Source organism: Lipomyces japonicus (genome assembly GCF_038497905.1).
Source record: "Lipomyces japonicus strain CBS 7319 unplaced genomic scaffold V1514scaffold_11, whole genome shotgun sequence".
NCBI lineage: Eukaryota > Fungi > Ascomycota > Lipomycetes > Lipomycetales > Lipomycetaceae > Lipomyces > Lipomyces japonicus.
In genome coordinates this window covers 121819-139993 of record NW_027117823.1, presented here as the reverse complement: position 1 = coordinate 139993, position 18175 = coordinate 121819, and the positions used below count along the sequence as shown (strand labels likewise).

At 40.3% G+C, this 18175-nt stretch overlaps 9 protein-coding genes across 9 annotated transcripts; 4 read left to right on the top strand and 5 right to left on the bottom strand.

The window, feature by feature from the left end:
- Positions 1-7: 7 nt before the first annotated feature.
- Positions 8-1493, bottom strand: V1514DRAFT_328112 (uncharacterized protein). Its single transcript, XM_066927108.1, has 6 exons — positions 1228-1493; positions 982-996; positions 816-888; positions 669-732; positions 527-589; positions 8-415 (listed from the first exon to the last, which is right to left on the bottom strand). The coding sequence occupies exons 1-6, from the start codon at positions 1300-1302 to the stop codon at positions 298-300; spliced, it is 408 nt and encodes a 135-aa protein (XP_066784390.1). The 5' UTR covers positions 1303-1493; the 3' UTR covers positions 8-297.
- A 178-nt stretch (positions 1494-1671) lies between these two features.
- On the top strand, positions 1672-2522 carry V1514DRAFT_19725 (uncharacterized protein). The gene is made up of 3 exons (XM_066924649.1): positions 1672-1871; positions 1968-2074; positions 2139-2522. Exons 1-3 carry the CDS (start codon positions 1786-1788, stop codon positions 2222-2224), a joined length of 279 nt encoding a protein of 92 aa, XP_066784389.1. The 5' UTR covers positions 1672-1785; the 3' UTR covers positions 2225-2522.
- Positions 2523-3989: 1467 nt separating this feature from the next.
- Positions 3990-6530, top strand: V1514DRAFT_19611 (nucleotide-diphospho-sugar transferase). Its single transcript, XM_066924645.1, has 5 exons — positions 3990-4073; positions 4123-4213; positions 4279-4350; positions 4401-4786; positions 4852-6530. Exons 2-5 carry the CDS (start codon positions 4124-4126, stop codon positions 6392-6394), a joined length of 2091 nt encoding a protein of 696 aa, XP_066784388.1. The 5' UTR covers positions 3990-4073; position 4123; the 3' UTR covers positions 6395-6530.
- Positions 6531-6665: 135 nt separating this feature from the next.
- Positions 6666-7025, bottom strand: V1514DRAFT_318997 (uncharacterized protein; the record flags this gene model as incomplete). Its single annotated transcript, XM_066925913.1, has 2 exons — positions 6666-6903; positions 6964-7025. 2 exons carry the CDS (start codon positions 7023-7025, stop codon positions 6666-6668), a joined length of 300 nt encoding a protein of 99 aa, XP_066784387.1.
- Positions 7026-9034: 2009 nt separating this feature from the next.
- On the top strand, positions 9035-11686 carry V1514DRAFT_19607 (Alpha/Beta hydrolase protein). The gene has a single exon (XM_066924644.1). The coding sequence runs from the start codon at positions 9294-9296 to the stop codon at positions 11472-11474; it is 2181 nt and encodes a 726-aa protein (XP_066784386.1). The 5' UTR covers positions 9035-9293; the 3' UTR covers positions 11475-11686.
- Positions 11270-12638, bottom strand: V1514DRAFT_328093 (uncharacterized protein). The gene is made up of 2 exons (XM_066927107.1): positions 11999-12638; positions 11270-11922 (listed from the first exon to the last, which is right to left on the bottom strand). Exons 1-2 carry the CDS (start codon positions 12564-12566, stop codon positions 11600-11602), a joined length of 891 nt encoding a protein of 296 aa, XP_066784385.1. The 5' UTR covers positions 12567-12638; the 3' UTR covers positions 11270-11599.
- A 239-nt stretch (positions 12639-12877) lies between these two features.
- On the bottom strand, positions 12878-13810 carry V1514DRAFT_304632 (Tim10/DDP family zinc finger-domain-containing protein). Its single transcript, XM_066925636.1, has 3 exons — positions 13679-13810; positions 13452-13606; positions 12878-13379 (listed from the first exon to the last, which is right to left on the bottom strand). The coding sequence occupies exons 1-3, from the start codon at positions 13754-13756 to the stop codon at positions 13361-13363; spliced, it is 252 nt and encodes an 83-aa protein (XP_066784384.1). The 5' UTR covers positions 13757-13810; the 3' UTR covers positions 12878-13360.
- A 143-nt stretch (positions 13811-13953) lies between these two features.
- V1514DRAFT_366788 (Vps53-like protein) lies at positions 13954-16523 on the top strand. The gene is made up of 3 exons (XM_066929842.1): positions 13954-14849; positions 14918-16083; positions 16156-16523. The coding sequence occupies exons 1-3, from the start codon at positions 14037-14039 to the stop codon at positions 16316-16318; spliced, it is 2142 nt and encodes a 713-aa protein (XP_066784383.1). The 5' UTR covers positions 13954-14036; the 3' UTR covers positions 16319-16523.
- A 410-nt stretch (positions 16524-16933) lies between these two features.
- On the bottom strand, positions 16934-18037 carry V1514DRAFT_328084 (60S ribosomal protein uL10). Its single transcript, XM_066927106.1, has one exon. The coding sequence runs from the start codon at positions 17941-17943 to the stop codon at positions 17005-17007; it is 939 nt and encodes a 312-aa protein (XP_066784382.1). The 5' UTR covers positions 17944-18037; the 3' UTR covers positions 16934-17004.
- Positions 18038-18175: the final 138 nt, after the last annotated feature.

Genomic DNA, 18175 nt, shown 5'->3' with positions numbered 1-18175 from the left:
TTGCATCTGGCTATACATTACAAGCTTGTATTATATCGAATTAAGTTAAATATATATTTGCGTTCATCATTCTATATGAAAACCCTTGGTTCTACTATATATACACCCAGTGTACCCAGCGTAAAAACCAAGTTGCTTAATACCAACCAACCAACCAACCAACCAGCCGTAATTCAAAAAAAAAGTTACTTTAGACTCGGGAAAAGAAACGCACATTTCAAACATACTATATAATATATATATCGAAATGCAATTTAAAAAAAAAAAGAGAAAAAAGCCAATTAAAATTTTTTTTTTCTAATTTGAAGAAGGAGTCACCGAGGCAGGCACAGCAGGAAGCGCTTGTGGTGGCTTGGTCGAACCAAACAAGGCTTGGAATGTCTCTGGGTAGGTCTTGCCCTGCGCACGATGGTAACTGGATTAAACCAAAACCAAAAAAATGTTGTTTCTCGTTAGTCAAATTCCATATCCCCATTTATGCTCGAATATTTTTAAAAAAAAAAAAAATTATCTTTTTGCAACTTACGCAAACAAACGGGTTAATTGCACGCTAGCAACCGTTCCAAGAAAGAAATTAACGCTAGCCAATCTATATCCGATTTTTGTTGGCCGTTAGAAAAAAAAAAAAAAAAAAAAGCTTGAAAACCGTGCGTGAATTGAGAACTTACAAATAATTCTTTGGCTTGATGATTAAACACCATCTGGTCCAAATACTTCCGGTAGCAAACAGAGCTAAATTCAACCAGAGTAAGCCAAAAAAAAAATGCGATTCCATGACAGTCTAAAAATAAAACAAATTTCAATTCAATTCATACCCAGCTGTTGCGTGCCGGAAAGAGATTCGACTGGACGTTGCAAGTCAGAAATGCCAGCAATCACCAAGGCCCACTATTTGTTTTTTTTTAAAAAAAAAATTAGCAAATGAAATCGCCGTTTGATTAAATCCATCAATGGTAGGGATATTGGGTTTTAGAAATTTACCTTCATAACCGGAGCCTAAAAATAATAAAAAAAAAATATTAGCTCTTTACCCAAATTTAGTCAAATACATTATAAAATAAAACAGAAGGTATTTGATGACAATGTGAATAATGCCAATTAAACAGGTGCTTCGGTTGCAAAATCTAAATTGTCCCTCTTGGTTCTTTTTTTTTTGGCCTGCCATCCGGCTGACCTCGTTTTGTCAAATAGCATATCAAACAGGATAAATAATTAAAAATAACATACCCAGAAATGAATGGTCTTGGGACCTGTCTCTGAATTAAAAAATCTTTGAAATTTGGAAGCGTGCGGTGCGGCCATGATTGAAGAAAATGATTTTGGATTCTTAATTTTTTTTCACTGTTGCCTGTTGTTGTTGTTTGTTTGTTTGAAATAATTTAAATTTAAAAAATCAGTTCAAGATTTGTTCCACCGTTTGTATTTAATTTTTTGAAATCTTTTTCGTGAAGCGCAATTCAACAAACCGTTGTTGATTGATCGTTGTTTTGCACTTCTACTTCTTGTGGGGAAGAAAAGCGGGAGCGAAACGGCCGTTTTCGTGGCAGTACAAGACGCTCATCGCAATGTAAGCAACAACGTACGTCTGTTTAGAGGGTACGGGTTGTGTGTTTTTTTTTGGTTTTTCGTGGTTGATTTCATTGGACCAAATTGTCGATATTCAAGTCTTGACTTGCAACAACAACACAAGCAATTCGTGTTCTCATAAGGTGTGTCTGAAAACAAAAATCACAACATTAACATGATTGTATTAATTTTTTAGATTTAAAGAACAAAAAAAAAAGAATGACTTCAAAATACTTGTTGCCAAAGGCACTTAAGGAAGTTCGCTTTCATCTGTCTCAAACTGGCGAGGCCAGTGCTCCGTTAAGGTGAGTTTGTGATATTTGTTTGGTTTTTTATTATTAGTGTTCTGGTTTTTGTTTTACAGCCTAACCGGGTTTTTTTTTTTTTTTTTGGTTTCCTAGATCGTTTCTTAAATCAGCATACCCAGTTATCAAGAAACATAATCCATACACGCCAGTTCTGATCCGTGAAGCTGCCGGCATTGCTCCTCAAGTTACTGCCAGATTCGGTATGTTGAATATCATGTCATGTCATTTTTTTTTCAAAACTAATTGAGTACTTTGATTCGGCAGAGTTTGGCAAGGAAGTTAGTTTATCGCTTGAAGGCGTGGCCGACTTGGAAAATTCATTGCAGAAATTTCTTTTAACTCCACCATGAAGGAATAATTGACAAGAAGAGAAATAAGATGGACAGGGGGGGACGGAGGGGGTTTTGTGTGTGTTGTTTCATTTTTGAATTTTACATGTTTTTGGTCGGATGCATTAATTTTTACTTATTTTTTTTTTTTTTTTTAAAAAAATAAAACAACAATTTTTTGGCATGTATATTTTGCAACACACTTATGGCACTGAATTGTTGATCTTTTTTTTTTGGAGTTACGTTTAAGTAAGGCGTTGCAATTGTATTTTTTGTAAGGCAAATGATTCAATTGAGCTGTTACCTCTTCGATTGTCCCGGATTACTGAGCGTCAATGTCAGTAGATTATAAGTCTTGTTTGTAAAGTCAGTCGAGCCTGTTAGTCGTATGATACTAGAGGATTTGAGGATTTTGCTGATTTAGATAATGGTCATGGTTGAGATTTTGGTATATACCAAAGTGACAATCAACCCGGGGCTTGTTTGAAAACCAACTTTATATCATTTTACTGCAAGATCGAATTTACATCTACAGCCACACCTTCACCACAACGCGTTATTCGAAATCGAACATTCGGGGTTTAAATTTCATTTACTTGTTTATTTAAATCACTGAAATGAACAACCCAGGTGTTAATCCTTCATTGGCAGACCATGATTCAATCAATCATGGCAATACCGTGAAATCACATGCCATCGATCCGATTCCTCAGTCAGCGTTAAACTACGAAGTCATTGACAAGCGAGAAGCGATCATTAAAAACTTGGAATCATGGGATCGCATGCAGTTAATCTATTCAACTTTTGATTCGGTATGGTTATCAATTTTTATTTATTTATTTTTGAAAGAAAAGGACGTTGGGTCTGATCGTGGCAAGTCAATTTTATTGTTTTTAGAGCCCGGCATTAGTTAAGCAAGGCATGCAAAGAGCAATGTTTACCCAGTCAAGGCAACGGCCCACGGAGTAAATAGATCCGAACATGATTTCGCTACGGATCAAAAAGGGGAAAAAAAAATATAAGTTAAACATCGACACTTATTTGCAAAATGCTGGATGGTTTAAGTAGACGCGGATCATCATACGATTCATGATCATGTTTTTTTAATGGTTGCGCAAGTCAGGTTTAGAATTCGACAGTTCAACAAGGCAAAATAGCGAATGGCGTGGATTTATTTAATCTAGTTTTGTATTCTCCTGGCATGTCGAGCTGGGCATGGCTGAAATCGCATGGATCTCATTGAACAATTGGTTAATCCTTTTTTTTTTTGTTTTTTTTTGGGAGGGGAGAAAATAGCTTGGCCGTTATTTTTACAACAGGCCTGTTGTACAATGTGGTTGGTTTATATTGCGCATGTAAAATTTCAAGTTATACTGGTATTTAATGATCGTATATGATTTGCAAGATGGGTTATTTTGATCCAACAATATTTAGCAATTATATCAAACATGGTGACCAGAAATGTTATGCGAGAGCGTAGTAAGACTGGTATTTGTGGACCCACCTAAGGAGTCACGAATCAATCTTCTTGACGATGTCTGATGTCGTCTTGTATTACTCTTCCGCATCAATAAACATGAACTATTAACGCATTGACATGGAACCTTTATTTTTTTTTGTTTGTTTACCAAATGGCTTTGATATCTGAGTAGATTAAAATATTAGTAAAAAATGCGTTAATGTGTACCCATTATTTTATAGGTTCATGACAATTGGTTTTTTTTTTGTACCTGAACGAAAACGCGTGTTGGATTAATTTATTTCGAGACTGTATTAAAAAAAAAAAATTAATTATATAGTACACCGACACCGTTTAACCAAATCAAATCAATATAAAAAATAAGCATAGTCTACGGATCACGACTTAAAAGTAGATATTAAATATTTAAAATATTTTTGTGTATTGTTTAATTATTTAGAATGGGCCCAAAGAAAAATGGCCAAACTGGGACCAAGAAGGGCAAGCAGCCAACCAAGCCGGTCGTGAATGACGAGACTGAACAAGAAGAAGTAAGTTTAATATACAGGGCTTAGATCGTTCATGGATTTTAACAATTTTTTTTTTTGGTTTTTAGAAATTACAAGCAATCGTTTTGGCCGACTCGTATCAAAATCGGTTTCGGCCATTGACATTGGAGACCCCGAGAGTGAGTTCTTTCCCACAAACTTTTTTTTTTTTGGTTAATTGACTTGTCAGTGTCTTTTACCTTTGGCAAGTACGCCATTGATTGAATACACGTTTGAATTTCTTGCCCTCGCCGGCGTTAGTGAGGTCATTGTCGTTTGTCGTGCGCAGGCGGATCAAGTTCAGGAATACATTGCAAATTCAAGATGGAACAATCCTTCGTCACCGTTCACGATCGATACAATTTTAAGTCCCGAATCAGTATCGGTTGGAGATGCAATGAGAGATTTGGATGCCAAGGGATTGATCACGTCTGATTTTTTACTGGTCAGTGGTGACATTGTGTGCAACATCCCGTTTGATGCCGTGCTAGCTGAACATCGAAAGAGGCGAGTCAAGGACAAGAACGCAATCATGACAATGGTTTTAAGAGAAGCCAGTCCGTTACATCGAACCAGGTAAGTAATCACGAAAAAGGCTGATCGTTTTTTTTGGTTGCTAATGACCCCGGATTAATAAACAGGGCACGAGCCGAGTCGGCCATATTCGTGTTGGACGAAAGCACTAACCAATGCTTACATTATGACGAGATCAAGACCCGCAAACACATGAAACAAATCACATTAGATCCTGAACTTTTCAACGGCGACCATACTGATTTGGCGATTCGAAATGATTTTATTGATTGTCATATCGACATTTGTTCGCCAGACGTGCCGGCATTGTTCACGGAAAATTTCGATTACAATCACATTAGGAAAGATTTTGTTCGCGGAATCTTAACCTCAGACTTGCTGGGCAAGACCATTTTTGCTCACGTCATTAACGATCATTACGCGGCTCGGGTCAGAAGCTTGCAGACATACGACGCCGTGAGCAAGGACGTGATCAACCGATGGACATACCCAATCACGCCCGATAGTAACTTGTTAAGCGATCAAACGTTTCAGTATCAGCGAGGTCACATCTACAAGGAAGATGACGTCGTGCTGGCACGGTCATGCCGGATCAACAATTGCACGATCATTGGTGCCAAGTCCAAAGTTGACGACGGCACCGTGATTTCCGGCAGCGTGATTGGTCGCAGGTGCAAGATTGGCAAGAACGTGACCATTACCGGATCATATGTTTGGGATGACGTCGTGATTGAAGATGATGCGGTTATCGAGAGCGCCGTGATTGCAAACCATGCCGTGATTGGTGCTGCCACGCATGTCAAGCCGGGAGCGATCGTGTCGTTTAAGGTTGAGGCGGGCAAAAACATGACCATCGAAGGCAACAAGACGTTATCCAGGTTTGACCCTGACGATGAGCACTCAACCGACACAGAAGAAGTCGGCCGGGACGGACACGGTTACTTGTATGAAGACTCTGAGATTGACGAGGATGATGACTATGAAGAAATCGTGAACTCGTCCGGCTTGGTTTATAACATGTCATCCCTGGCCCTGTCCGATACCGAATTTTCTGATTCGACTGGGCCCAGCAATCAAAAAAGAGTACGCAGGAGAAGGTTTAGTACGGCGAGCACGAACACGATGCAATCAGATGATTCAGACGAGGAAAGTTTCCTTCGTGAAGCAATCGCCAGTGTTGAACGTGCGATTTTAGAAAATCATGAAACCGACATTGCCATTCTAGAACTTACCACGCTTAGAATGGCCAAGAACGCATCATTCCATGAAGTCAGAGCTGCCACTATCGCTGCACTGATCGGTCGCATTTCTCATTTGATTAATAGTGACACTTTAAAGACCAGGCCAGCTGTCGAATCAATATTGAACCGATGGGGGAAATTGTTTAACCGACAAGTTTTCGAACCCGCTGATCAGGTTGACTTGCTTCTTTTAATACAACGTGATTGCACGCGAAGATTGCAAGGTTCAAACATTTTGTTGCATGCGATTAGTTCGTTATATGATCAAGACATTTTGGAAGAGGATTCGATCTTGCGTTGGTGGTATAAGGAGCCGCAACGACAGGAGGACCCTGATATGATCAAGGTAGGGGAACTGGTGCCTCGTTGGTTAGAATGGTTGACCACGGCAGAAGAAGAGAGTGATTAAAAAGAGTTAAAGCTGTATAGAATATCAAAACAAAAAAGTATAATTTATGTTTTTTTTATTGACCATGGACTCGCAATAAAAAAAAAAAAGTGAAACGTAAACAATAAAACGATAGTGTTATATTTACATGCACGGGATAAAACAAAAAAAAAAATGTACAATAATCCGCCGCAAAGACCAACCGAGCCAATAAGCTCTTGTAGTTTTTATTATAAAAGACCTTTAAATCATAACAACGAGTCCTTTCCGATCAAGCAGAAATTCCGATTGGTCAAACGCTCCGGTGAGAAGTTCCCCCCGGTACCTCGCGAGTGCTTCGGCTAAGGGTGGTATTGATTCCCTTTTGGTTTGAACTCGAAGCGGTTGGGTACTCGGAGAATCGGGTATGACTTTTGGGCATCGTGCTAGGTGAGTACGGTCGCTTGTTGTTGCGTTGATAATATTGATATGCGCCCAAGCCGACAATAAACGTCAGACCTGCTGCCATCATAAACCGGTTGTTTGATCTCCTAAAATTCATTGGTCGTTTGAATTAGATTCCATCGGATTATATAATCGTGTTCACGTACCTGACTTGATCAGGAGATAGATGAGGACCGGCATCAAAGCGGGGAATTGAAGAAGACGACATGACTTCAAACGTGAGTAAATTGAATAGTTATGAATAAGTTATTTAATTCGGATTAATAGTATAAAAAAATGGTAATTTAAATCTCGGATATGATTCAGAAAGGAAGAAGAAAAGAGAAAACAAATGGTATTTAAGCGCCAATCTTTATGGCAGGATATGACGACAGCTGGTGATTTCCCCCATCGTGATTTCCTTAAAACAGATATACAAAAGCGAAGTCTCGTGGTGCAATGTATTGAAATCATAAACTTGGTGTGAATGCGCGATTGCAAAAGCCTCAACTTTGAAAAAATGAGTAGAAATCAACTAGTTTTCCCAAAACTGGTTGCTTGCCCTTGCCCGATTCACGAGATCGTTTTTTTCCCCCGCCTTTTTTTTTGATTTTTGATTTTTGAGAGAGAACTAAGAATCAACAGCTTGAGGTCACCGGGACGTCACGTTCCTCCAAAAAAAAAAAGAAAAAATTAACACTCTCAGCTGTCACGATGACGTCACTATGAGCGCACACCTCATACGTAATTTTTTTCGCTGAACATATTATTCTTACATATACGTTCATCATGCTTTTTTTTATTTGTTCTTTTCCTCGCGTTAATGATTAGTACAGGATTATGATATAATTGATGATGGATAAAAAAAAGAAGTGAGGAGCAATTTTTAATACAGCTCACGAGTACTTGCTATTTAGTATCCCCGCATATGCACAAGTGAGCTTATTCAGTTGTTGGGTATCTGTCCTTCAAGCAGATTGCTTAGAGGACGACGATGGGAGATATCTTACAAGCTCAGCGCCTTGTAACTCATTATAACTTATCCTGCATTCACGGGTGACAATGATTTTTTACTCCGCGTCAGTGTCACCTTCTTCAGTCGGTTGCATGGTATTGCTGGATTATGGCCGACCATTCCAAACACTGCAATATAATTTTTTTTTTCATTTGAATCTGGAGGACAAGTTGTGCATGGGACCGCTACCCGCTACTCAGGAGGACGCTATGCGAGAAAAGTTAGGCTTAGTGGTGGAAAATAACTGGCGTAAAATCAGATAGTTCAACAGTATAATGTGGTAACCTGAGATGCGTTGGAATCCTTCTTGGTCCATTTTTTTTGTTTGATGATGGTTGAAATCGCCAAGTGCTCTGCACTAACGACCTGTTTTTTTTTCTTGACTGGTGGACCTTGTCGAGAAGCTGGATGTAGGTTGCTATGCATGACATCTTGGAAGGTTCAACTTGCATAAAAAGTTGGTTGTATAGTGTTGGCATGCTCGGTTATAGTTCACGGAATATAATGTAGCGAACTGGCAAGAACTACAAGTGTTTTTACTTGCCTGTAATAAGTGCGATTAGCGTGTCAAAGTATATCAGACTATTAAAAGAATATCTGTTATTTGCAAGAATTCCCCAATTGCCAAGGTGGGCGAGGTCAAATTTCTTCCTCACGATGTCTATCGGATGTTTTTTTTGCCCCTCGGCACCAAGATCGCTTACATTCGTGGTGACGATTGCGAGTAAGGTGCTTGTCAAAATAGAAAATTGAAAGTACATGCATGCTTGATGAGGGCAAAAAAAAACCCAAGAAACGACAGCACGCAATATATCTTCCAAGATCTAGGAAGGAGTGGCGGTCAAGGCAGCTGGCCAAAATCCAATGGCGATATCCGCACTGAAGCAAAATCGTGCAATTTGGGATGGCAGTCGAATCGATTGCTCCCGTTGCAGCATAGTTGGATTGACGAATAAAAGACATCGACGAAAAGCTCGTGCCTTATATTTTATTTCTTCTTATATAAAGCCCCCTTATTGACATCGTATTGTTATCCTTAACTTTTACCTTCCAGTCGTACAATTCACTGTGATCGCCAATTGCGTTAAAAGTATCGCGCAATTCGAGGTCGAATTCTCTCCGTGATAACATGAAATATTTATCTGGTTGGATTCTCAGTGCCCATGTCCTCAGTATACATATAACTGACTTCTCTTACTTGGGGGGGGGGTTGCTTTTATCGTAAGACCGTTCTAACGGAGAGTTGTATCGTTGGTACATAACCCCGCGAAAATTACGTTTATCCGTGGCCTTATCGCGTCGAGCGTCAGACTGTACAAATCATTATATATTCGTTCATTAATTTTACACCTTGCCGGTCAGAGCACCAGTAACAAGAACTAATTGAGGCTTGACGTTATCGTCTTTTTTTTTCCTTTTTTTCTTGGAAATCGACTTCAATTGCTTTTGCAATTTCAGCTTTTTGAAAAAAAAAAAAAGAAAATGAAGCTTCGAGCCTTGACCACGTTCGTGGCATCTGCCACCCTGTTTAGTTCAGGTTGCATAGCCAAATTTACATATGATGAACTGATTACTTCACCTCGCAGATCAGACGCAAGTTTAAACGCAGATGGCTCGTTAGCCGTATATACGGCGTCTCAGTATTCGTTCGATAGTCATGATTGGCGATCGACCGTCAATCTTCTTTCATTACATGACGGGTCAGCCAACGTCTTACTCGAATCAATCGATATCGATGAGGTTGCATGGGCCGGAACTAACACTCACACTCTGCTTTACTTAAACGGGTCATCGCCTTACACTTCATTATGGTCTGTTGATGTTAACTCCAAATCAAGCAAACAATTATTCGCATTCCCAGGTTCGGTATCAAATCTTAAAGTTAGGTCGTCACCAAACGGATTGCGAGTGGCTGTATCCGGGTGGGCCACACCAGATGGCTCTCTTGTATCACCCGATGCACCAGCAAGGCCAGACAGTGGCCTTCTTTATGATGACATTTTCGTTCGTCATTGGGATTATTGGCTTACTGATGCCAGGAATGCCGTATTCGGATTATTCCTTTCCAAAGATTTGTCAAATGTTTTGGAACCATTGACTAATTATATTTCCAAAACAAAACTTGAATCCCCAGTTATGCCGTTCCCCAGCGCCGGTGATTTTGATTTGCATGACGATTTTCTTGTGATTAATTCCAAAGCTCCGGAGTTAACACCGGCGAACAATACTGTCACTTATTTTTACGTGATCAAATATGAAGAACCTCAGGCACCTAATAACTTGACACCTTTAAACAAGCTCGGATTCGGTGCTGCCTCTTCACCAGTGTTTGCGCCTGATGGCAAAAGACTCGCTGGCTTGGTGCAACATGAGAACGGGTATGAATCTGATCAAAATATCGTTTACGTGTATGATTTAAACAGCGATGGCTCCCTAAAGTCATATCGCAATGTGACAAACGGCAAGCAGTTTGATCGGTCACCGTCTTCCGTGGCATGGTCACCTGATGAAACCGATGTTCTTTATTTGACAGGCGGGGACGTTGGCAAGACGGTCATTTGGAGATTAGATCTTAACTCGAACAATGGGCCGGTGAAACTATCAACGACTCATTCTGTTCAATCTTTTTCTTTTATTTCTGGATCTTCCAAAAAAATATTATTATCTCTCAGTAGTCTCACCAAGTCTACGTACTATGAAATATATAATTCTGCTAATGATCATGCAACGTTGCTACTTGAATCAGATTCCCCAAGCAAACTTAGTTCGTTACAAGTGGGCGAGTTTTGGTTCACCGGTTCCAGGGAAGTTCAGGTTCATGGATTTATAATCTATCCTTCAGAGTTTGACCCTAAAAAGAAATACCCGCTTGCGTTTTTGATTCATGGAGGACCTCAGTCCGCCTGGGAAGATTCTTGGTCTACCAGATGGAATCCTGCTGTATGGGCGGACAATGGCAAAGACGGTTACGTGGTTGTTACGATTAATCCAACTGGATCGACTACGTATGGCAAAGATTTTACCGACAAGATTGCAAACAACTGGGGATCATATCCGTACATTGATCTGGTTCTCGGATTAGAATATGTTGTCAAGACGTATGAATTTATTGATACGGAGAGAATGATTGCTGCCGGTGCTTCCTATGGTGGGTACATGGTTAACTGGATCCAAGGATCCGCTCTCGGCCGCGTGTTCAAGGCTCTTGTCACGCATGACGGCGTATTTTCAACATTAAATCAGTATGCATCAGAGGAGCTTTATTTCCCCAATCACGATTTTGGTGGCTCATTTCTGGAAAATATAAGAGGATATTACAAATACAATCCGCTGAATAGAATTCATAAATGGGCTACGCCTCATTTTATTATTCATAATGCGAAAGATTATAGACTGCCAGAAAGCGAAGGATTAATTGCATTCAATATTTTGCAAACCAAAGGCGTGCCATCCAAATTGCTTCACTTCCCAGATGAGAACCATTGGATTTTAAAGCCCGAAAATTTAAGAAGATGGCATAAAGAAATTTTCGAATTTATTAATTATTGGTCAAAATCTACTGAAGCGAGTGTTGAGGTTATCGAGCAGGACACGGAAAACAAAACGTTTGCATTGCTGCAGTCAATTGCTGATAGTGTCCGAGGTGGAATCGTGGTGGAATGATGTGCATAGTGTCATAATGTATTATGCAACAAAGGATGATCAAATTTGTGCTTATTTATAAAAGCTAAACTGCAATGAAAAAAAAAAAAAAATAAGGAGTATACACTCTGCGATATGACTATCATTTAATCCTCAAAATCTGATGATAATAATTTCCTAGTAACATGACGGCGAATTGCTAAATTATTAATTTGACTGTCGATGGAATATTTGGAATCGGTTTTGTCAGTCGAGGGGATATCACGGTCCATTAATTGAAAGTTCCTGGTTTGTTGTTCGATTGTGGTAACCGCGGCAGCAAGATTGGATATCATGACCTGAAGATTATCCATTTTGGCAGATAACTGATTGAATGATGAATCAAGCTTTTGCAACCTGGTTTTTGAATCATTAACATGGTCTTGAAGATTTGAAGCCAACTGATTAAACTGTTGAGTGACTCCTTGTACTGCGTAATGTAATTTTTACATTAGAAAGATAGATGCATGTATGCGCAAGATTTAAAAAAAAAAAAAACCTCATACGACTCTCAACATGACCTGACACTTCGGATCGCAATTCGGCCGCAGAATCGCACATTTTCTGACTCACCTGCTCTACCGAATTTCGCCAAGTTGCTTCCGCGACAGCCAATTTGGCAACCGCGGCGTCACATTGCTGACGGGTCTCTAATGCTTGAAATGAAAGCTTGCGAGCCCAAACCGCGGCATTACTGTTATTATTATAACTATCCATGCAAGGTGCCAAGCACGACGACGGCGGCGGGAATGGTGGTTGCGGCGGCGATGTAGAGCTGATGGCATTAGCAAAACATGAAATCGACGACGTCGCGTCTAAATCAATTGGAAACTGGGACAGGGAAGAACTATTTTGCAAAACCGATACTGGCTGCTTCTTTTTAGGCGACTGCCTCTGTCGTTTCCTCGGAGATGTCGACGACGATGATGATGATGATGATGAAGTAGTGGCTGTTGTTGTCGTTATTATTTCGGGCTGCTGTTTAACCACAGCGGCCATGGCGAACGGTTCAGAAACGGAATCTGCATTAGTATTGACAAGGGGACTTTGATTTTGAAAAAATAAAGAGGCCATAAATTTACATGAATAACCAAAAGCCAAAGCTGCAAGTCGAAACAAAAAAAAAAAAAAAAAGTGTTGCTTTGCTGAAATAATATTATTTGGGAGATGTGCGATTTTTACGCGTTGATCCGCCATAAATGTGCATTCTCAGATAATACTGTAGTTGAAATAAAATAAAACGGAAAAAAAATATTATATATTTTTTTTTTTCTTTTTGTTTGTTTTGGGGGCCTACAAGAATGCACGTTTTATTATGAGACTAGCAGAATTCCGTGATCACTGCATATGGTTATGGCGATCAAAATCAAGTGCCCAAGACTATATGAATGTGGACCAGATGGCCACAATCGTGCCATCCAAATTTTTATTTTCTTGGTTTGAAGATAAAAGGCACCCAAATTGTACTTTCTTGAAAGTTTTTTAGTACTAACTGGATAGCGCGAACACAACTTAATGTCCCATAGTTCAAAGTTTATACCAATTTTTGTAAGGTCCTATAGGATTATCATTCTCCTTCATTCTTTAAATAGGTATGTTTTTCACAAGTTATAAATATGGTTTCTTCTTAGTAAATCATAACATTTTTGAATTGAGAGAAAAAAAAAAGATTTTGAATAAGTTTATGTACAATTCGGGGATAAGATCAATGCAATTATTTCATGGAGAAATTACAACAAATCCATAACCCCCTCTGCCCCGGATGACTTTTAAATATGCTGACTGAACCTATAGACCCATAAAGTGGAGAGAAATCAAAAAAAAAGACAACCAAGAGTCGTGACCATTGAAATAATGATTTGTTCAATTCAAGGCTTCAAGTTCGCACTATAAATTTAATTAGACCAAAAAAAAAAAAAAAAAAAAAAAGAATTTTATAGTATAAAAAATTTGACAAACCCTTCTTCATTGAAACGCTGATCCATTCTTTGGGAAAACTTCATGAACTTTTCACTGCACTTCTTAATGCAGCCTTCCTCTTTGCCAGACAATGACTTGGAAGTAAAATCATTAATGCAATGATCGAAACATCGGCCAACGAGTGTCATGTATGACTATTTGAAAACTTTGTTAGGCTTTGCATGATAACCAGGTGCAACGAGCGGTTCCGTTGCAGATAGACATACTGTAGCAACACTCTGCATCATAAGATCAATGTTGATCTCCTCCAACTTCTTTCCTTCCTTTTGCGTGATATTATCCATTTTTTTTTTAAAAAAATTCAAATTATCGATCTTTGAGATTTATGACAAAGTAGTAATCTCGTTTAACAGATTGGGATTTAATCGAAATTTTTTGGTAACCCGGCTCCCGCAAGCCTCAACTCACTGTGTGGCTATGCATTGTGGCTGGTGGTCTCCATGAACGCCGCCAAATAATGCCGTAACTATATATTTATCAATGGACGACAACCTGCAGAATTGAGGGCGAGGTTTCAATTGCACAATAACTTTAAGGAATACCTGTGATTCAAGGTAGTTGGGCATGCTGGGCATGCAGGGCACAAATGGGAAGATTAATGGTAATCAGCATGTGGTTGTGCCGCCAGAGCCAGAGTCAACTTCGTTGCTGGATCCTTTAGATCAAGCTGGCTATGACCCATTATCACACCTGTTGGAAATATTTAGCGCCCGGGACAGCCTTGCACAATTATCAGAAATTCAAAATCATGTGTCACAATATGGATTTGGCTTGGATGAAAAGATCGCTGAATTGCTGCAAGAACAAGCAGCTGCGGAACCTAGCGTGCAGCGGGTCGCCAAGGCACATAATGAACTCACCAGTATTTTCTCTCACATTGAGATTGTCAGGGAAAGGGCAGTGATTGCAGAAGAAGTTATTACTGGAATGACAGTAGATATTAGGAAACTAGACGAGACAAAGAAGAATCTTACCAAATCAATGACCATGCTTAAGCGACTGCAGATGTTAATGACTGCCAATGAACAATTAACCGTGTTTGCCAAGGATAGAGAATATAAAGAGGCGGCGCAATTATTAGAAGCAGTTATTGAGCTTGTTACATATTTTAAATCTTATCGATCGATTACTCAAATAGCTGCTTTGAGTCGAAATATTGCTGAATTGCAACGCAACCTTAGTGAACAAGTCATTGCAGATTTTGAAACAGCAATTGAGGGACGGAAACCTGAATTTTATTCAGAGAGGCCGACCGTGCTATTGGAAGGTTGTATGGTTATGGATGCTCTCGGAGAAAGTTATAAACAGAGATTAACAACATGGTATTGTAATATTCAACTAAAAGAATATCGCAATATTTTTCGGGGCAGCGATGAGGTATAGTTTTTTTTTTTTTTTTTTTTTGGATAAAATTTTAGGTCTAAAGTTTTTTAACCATTCTTCAGGCTGGCTCGTTAGATAACATATCAAGACGGTATTCATATTTAAAACGAATGTTGAAAAGCTTGGAGCCACAGATTGCACAAATGTTCCCATCAAGTTGGAAAGTGGATGAGCACTTGTGCAGGTTATTTTGTGAAATTACTAGGGATGATTACAAATCTAATTTGGCCAGAAACGCTAAAAATCTTAATGTTGATTTTCTTTTAAAAGCATTGGAAGAAACAATGGAGTTTGAACAATTTCTCGAGAAACGGTTTGCTTCTAATCCAAAATTGTTACCTGATGTTGACTTGACTGACAAAAATGCAAGCAACCTTGTATTCGGTCGAGCCATTTCAGAAGCGTTTGAACCATATCTAGGACTTTGGGTAGATTCTCAGGACAGAAAGCTTGGTGCGCTTGTAACACAGTACAGCAATCAAATGTTGCTATCACCTAACTCAGATGATGAAACGCCATTACAGGTTTTACCTTCATCTATCGACCTGTTTTTATTTTATCGCCAAACTCTTACACAATCATCTAAAATATCAACAGGTTCAGAACTACTCAAGCTGTCTCGCATTTTCGCCAAGTATTTGCAACAATATGCAGACCGCACCTTGGCGGCTCGCATTATTGATAAAGTGACCACGCTGCAAGATGTCAAGATGACGTGCCTTATAATTTCAACAGCTAATTATTGTCATACTACTGCTGATCAATTAGAGCAGCGCATTATTGAAGTCATTGATGCTCAACTTAAGTCTGACGTAAACTTTGAATCAGAAAAAGATGCGTTTTTGGCAGTAGCCAGTAATGCCGTGCAAAGTCTTGTTCGGAAGATTGAGAACGATACCAAGCCGGCTTGGAGAGAAATGATTAATTATAACTGGGGCAGGTTGGATGCCGTGGGTGATCAAAGTGCATACGTTACCGAGCTGGTGAAGTTTACCGAAATCGGCGTGCGGCAAGTAATCGAGCAAATGAATAAGGACCTTTACGTTCGATCGTATTGCGACCGGATTGTCGAAACAACCGTGAATATGTTTTTGGCAAATATTTCAAAATGCAAGCCCATGACAGAGATTTGTGCCGAGCAAATGCTGCTGGACTGTTATGTCTTGAAAAAATGCCTGGTAAAGCTACCGGTACTGACACAATCGGCAGACGTTCAACCGTCAACATCGTAAGTAAATTTTGATGCAATGAAAAATAAGGAAAAAGAGATTATAGCTTACGCATTGAAAAAAAATAATAGGTATGTCAATCTTGTTAATCGAGCTACTGGACGACTGGAGTCTGTCTTGAAGGCCATCTTGACCAACGCAACCGCGGACTTGCCGGATTCATTAAAAGGCTTTGTACCATCAACATCATTTGTACGACGAGCTTTACCAGAAAAATTTAGATGGGGCAGCTAACTATATATATACATATAAAATAATGAGGAGTTTTTATTTTATATTAAATTTACAACTTTGAACTAACGTAGATCACCACTCCACGAGCCCTTTTCCCGCCCTTGTAAGACAGTGATTTCTCACTCAACACCAATGGTAGTAATGTTAGAAGCTTGATGTGAATTTACAGACAAACCTGCCACCGAAAGCCATTTCGCAATCGACATTAATCAAGGATCGGGTGGCTACAAACCAAGGAAGCTCCCCGACACCAATTTTAAGGCCTGTTGACTAGTTGGCAAAGGGCTGTAGCAGCAAATCTAACTGGCGAGGATAAGGAAGGCCAACGAAGCCGTCTCAATACGTCGGAGGGCTAAAGGGACGCTATTACAAGATTCGGGACACCCCTTACCAGCGAGGAAGCTAGCCAGATTTTGGCGGAAAAAGGGTATGGTTGAGGAGGAAGGACGTAAGACAGTCGCGCGGGTCTGTCGCATCTGCCATAAGCATTGCCGCAGTGCAAAATGACATGCCCAAGAAGTTCAATGAGTTCAGGCTGTTTTCGTACTAGAGTTATAAGGACTAAACGTACAAGTGAGGAGTTTGGTTGAAAATTTAATGATTAATCTAATTTTGAAATTTTTATTTTAAATTTCATTTCCATGATTTAACAATAATATACAGAAGTAACTTTTAAATTAATCTGCTTAGTCGAAGAGACCGAATCCCATGTCGTCATCAGACTCATCGGCAGCCTCCTCAGGAGCCTCATCAACAGCAGCAGCGCTTTCAGAAGTGGCAGCAGCAGCGACAGGAGCAGCAGCAGCGTAAGCATCAGGGTTGGCAATTCTGTCCTTGATGGCCTCAGCAGCCTCGAAAGTGTAGTCAGTAGCAATCGAGATGGCGAGAATCTCCTTGTAGTGGTTAAAGACCGAGTGAATAACGGCAGAGATGGTGGGGTAACCAATTGCAAGGGAGATGGCAGTGACGGAAGTGATGGCCGAGGTGAAGCTCTTGACCAAAGCCTCCTCCTCAATGTCAAGGATCTCGGGGGAGAAGATCTGGCCCTGGTCGTAAACCTGGAGGATGGCAACACCATAAGTGAACGGAGAGATGTTCAACATGTTAAGAAGGGTGGCTTCGGAAGCACCGACCTTTCCACCAGCAGACACGACCTGAACGTCGTTGGTGATTTCAATGGTACCACGAGCAATCTTGGTGGGGACACCAAGGGCCTGGAAAAACGAGGTCTTACCGGGCTCCATACCGGTGTTACCAGCTGGGACCCACACGTCCTTGGGGGCAACGGCACCAGCACGAGCAGGGGCAGCGACCTTGTTAGAAACAATGACCTCACGGATCTCTTTCAAGTCACCGTTGGTGAAAACGAAACCAACGTTGCCCCTAACGTGGGGAAGGATGCGCTCAAACTCGGGGAATTCAGAGAGGAAGCCACGGATGGCACGTCTGACCATGGTGTTCTTGCCCATTAAAATGACACCGTCGCCACGAAGAGCACGACGGATCTCGTGCATCTGCTGGGACGAGACATTGTCAACGCCGACAATGAAGATGCTCTTGTACTCCTCGAGAAGGGTACGGAGCTTGGCGAAGTATTCGACTTTCTTTTCACGAGTGCCTCCCATTTCGACTCTAATTAGGAAGATAGGATATTTAAAGGCGCTGCAACAACCGGGTTAGAATCTGAAGAATTTTGTTTAGTGCAATCGCAGTTTTGACGTACCTGTAACTTATGGGGGTTGATGGCGTTGATGTTGTTGAACGGCAGTGTTTGGCGGAGCAGGCCATCTGAGGTTGGTCATAGCGGTGCGCAAAACAGTCACAACGTGCCTTTGCAGCCCTAAGTCCCGAGACCTA